At 38.8% G+C, this 2,142-nt stretch overlaps 1 protein-coding gene across 1 annotated transcript; it reads right to left on the minus strand.

Annotated features, from left to right (window-relative positions):
- Nucleotides 1–242: 242 nt before the first annotated feature.
- On the minus strand, nt 243–992 carry LOC120174921. Its single transcript, XM_039181647.1, has one exon. It carries the CDS (start codon nt 904–906, stop codon nt 391–393), a length of 516 nt encoding a protein of 171 aa, XP_039037578.1. The 5' UTR covers nt 907–992; the 3' UTR covers nt 243–390.
- Nucleotides 993–2,142: the final 1,150 nt, after the last annotated feature.

Here is a 2,142-nt window from a genome sequence, read left to right on the forward strand (position 1 = left end):
TGAAGGAGACGTCAATGTTGCCAGCCGGTTGGATTTGTAGCCTCTTATTTTTTTTTTCTTCAACCCCACCAATTATTTAATTCCGACGAGCCACTTTCCCCTTATTACGAAAACACCCTCAAAGCCTCGAACCACTAATTTTTCAAATATCTAAGATCAAACTTGAAAACGAAAAAAAAGAAAGAACAGTGCCTGAAATATATGAATATCGAAAATTTCTCTGGAAAACCTCCGAGTTAGAATTACACGATTGGTAATGATCCTCTTGATCATATATCACAGTGGGAAAAAGTAGAACAAAACTTATAGGAAAATATATTTAAAAAAGGACATTTTTTCTAATAAATGAAAATATGATGATTCCAAAATTTCTCACTCATCTGCCATAATTTAATCTTGGAACCCGGTTTTTTCAAAAATTGCATTTCTGACCCTCCTCAGATCTCTTCCTTTCAAGGTCCTCCCTATCCCTTCGTGAACAGAGAACGATGCGATCCTCGTCCTCGCCATTTGCTTCGCCAAAAACTCGTGAGGAGGAATCCGCCCTCCTCCTTCCGACCAATCATCGCCTTCCACGTCATTATCGTCGCTCTCCGATCTCCTCCGATTATCACGGTACTCTTCCTTCAAAATCTTAGACCAGTCGGGTATGTTGACCGGTAGCGACGACGGCGCCCCTCCGACGACGGGATCCCCTCCACCGCGCTTAGTCGACGGCTTCTTCGCTACTCGACTGGTGGAACGGAAGTCGGGCGAGACGGGGCGAGTGGAGACACCGTTGTTGTAAATATCTGACTCGTCTAACTCGAATGCCGCCGAGTCGTGACTCAGCGCTGCTTGCAGTTGTTGATCGCTCGACAGGAATCGGTAGTTAGGTCTCGAGTAATAGCTTTTGCTGCTCGCCATAAAAAAAAACTAGAAATTTTTTTCCTTCTATTCCCTCTACTCTCTTCAAATATTCTCTCTTCTTTCTTTTTTGGTTCTGAGTTTCCTCTTTGGATTTCTGATCATTTCGATCTCATTTTATAAAGGTTGGCTTCCATACTGGATAAGGCTGGGTCGCTCAACTTAAAATTAAAAAATAAATTAATATACAGCTCATAAAATTACAAAAACATCCCGTAATTTTAATGAAATTCCACGCAGGATTCCCCGTTACTAATCTAATCTCGCAAGTGGAATTTGAAAATAAAACCGATTCTCGAGATTTCACGTTTAAGGTTTTGATGTATAATTAATTCTAGCGATGTATTGTGATTTGCCAGTTGAGTTAATTATTTTTTTAATACACGAATATAGTAATTAATCGTAATTATAAAGGTTAGTACAATTATTGATCCTTTTAATATTTTATATCAAATTTATAAATTATGACTACTAACTTATAATGATTTTATTTTATGAGTAGGTTAGTGAAATTTTCGACGGAATATATTAACTGTGTCAAAAAGCGAATGGATTTTTAATATATTTAAAAAAATTAATACATAAATAAAAAGTTTTAATGTAAATTTCGTTTCAATTGCATATCGATACGGTTGGTAGGTTCTGATCGGGTGTTTCGTGTTCCACGTTTTCACAAGTATTCCTCCAACTGGACCGTTGAAAGTGGATAAACTCGACATGATTCGTTGAAGTATTTGACAATTTTTTTGGGTCACTAAATTGTTTTTATCCAAATTAACTGTAAAGCTAGATTATTTCCTTTAACAACCGGGGTTTTAACCCGAGAAGTTTCAATAAGGACACGTGAATAAAAGAAAACCATAGATGACCTCCACGTGGAATGGTAACTTGTTCGCACAACTCAATAATGAGTGACAAAATCGGGAGAACCAGTTCGTCTGTTACTTTTTTTTTGTCGTGACGTGAAAATTTTTAGGAGTGGGTTCACCTGACCGGGTTCTAGGATAGAGTACAGATAAAGTGGTCCCTTTTAGACGATCGAGGATTTCGACACGTGTAGATAAGCTGCCCACAATTCACACGTGACTTCCAACCGTTTAGCGTGAGGTAACGAGCGTCATCGCACGTGAAGTGGGGCCCCCTCCAAATATTTTTAATTTTTCTAATCTCGATCGCGCGTTTGCTTGCAGGCTGGCTCGATCATCGGACATTTCCAGGACGCATCGCTAAACGAGA

Source organism: Hibiscus syriacus, unplaced genomic scaffold (assembly GCF_006381635.1).
Source record: "Hibiscus syriacus cultivar Baekdansim isolate YM2019G1 unplaced genomic scaffold, ASM638163v2 tig00112130_pilon, whole genome shotgun sequence".
In the NCBI taxonomy this organism is placed as follows: Eukaryota; Viridiplantae; Streptophyta; class Magnoliopsida; order Malvales; family Malvaceae; genus Hibiscus; species Hibiscus syriacus.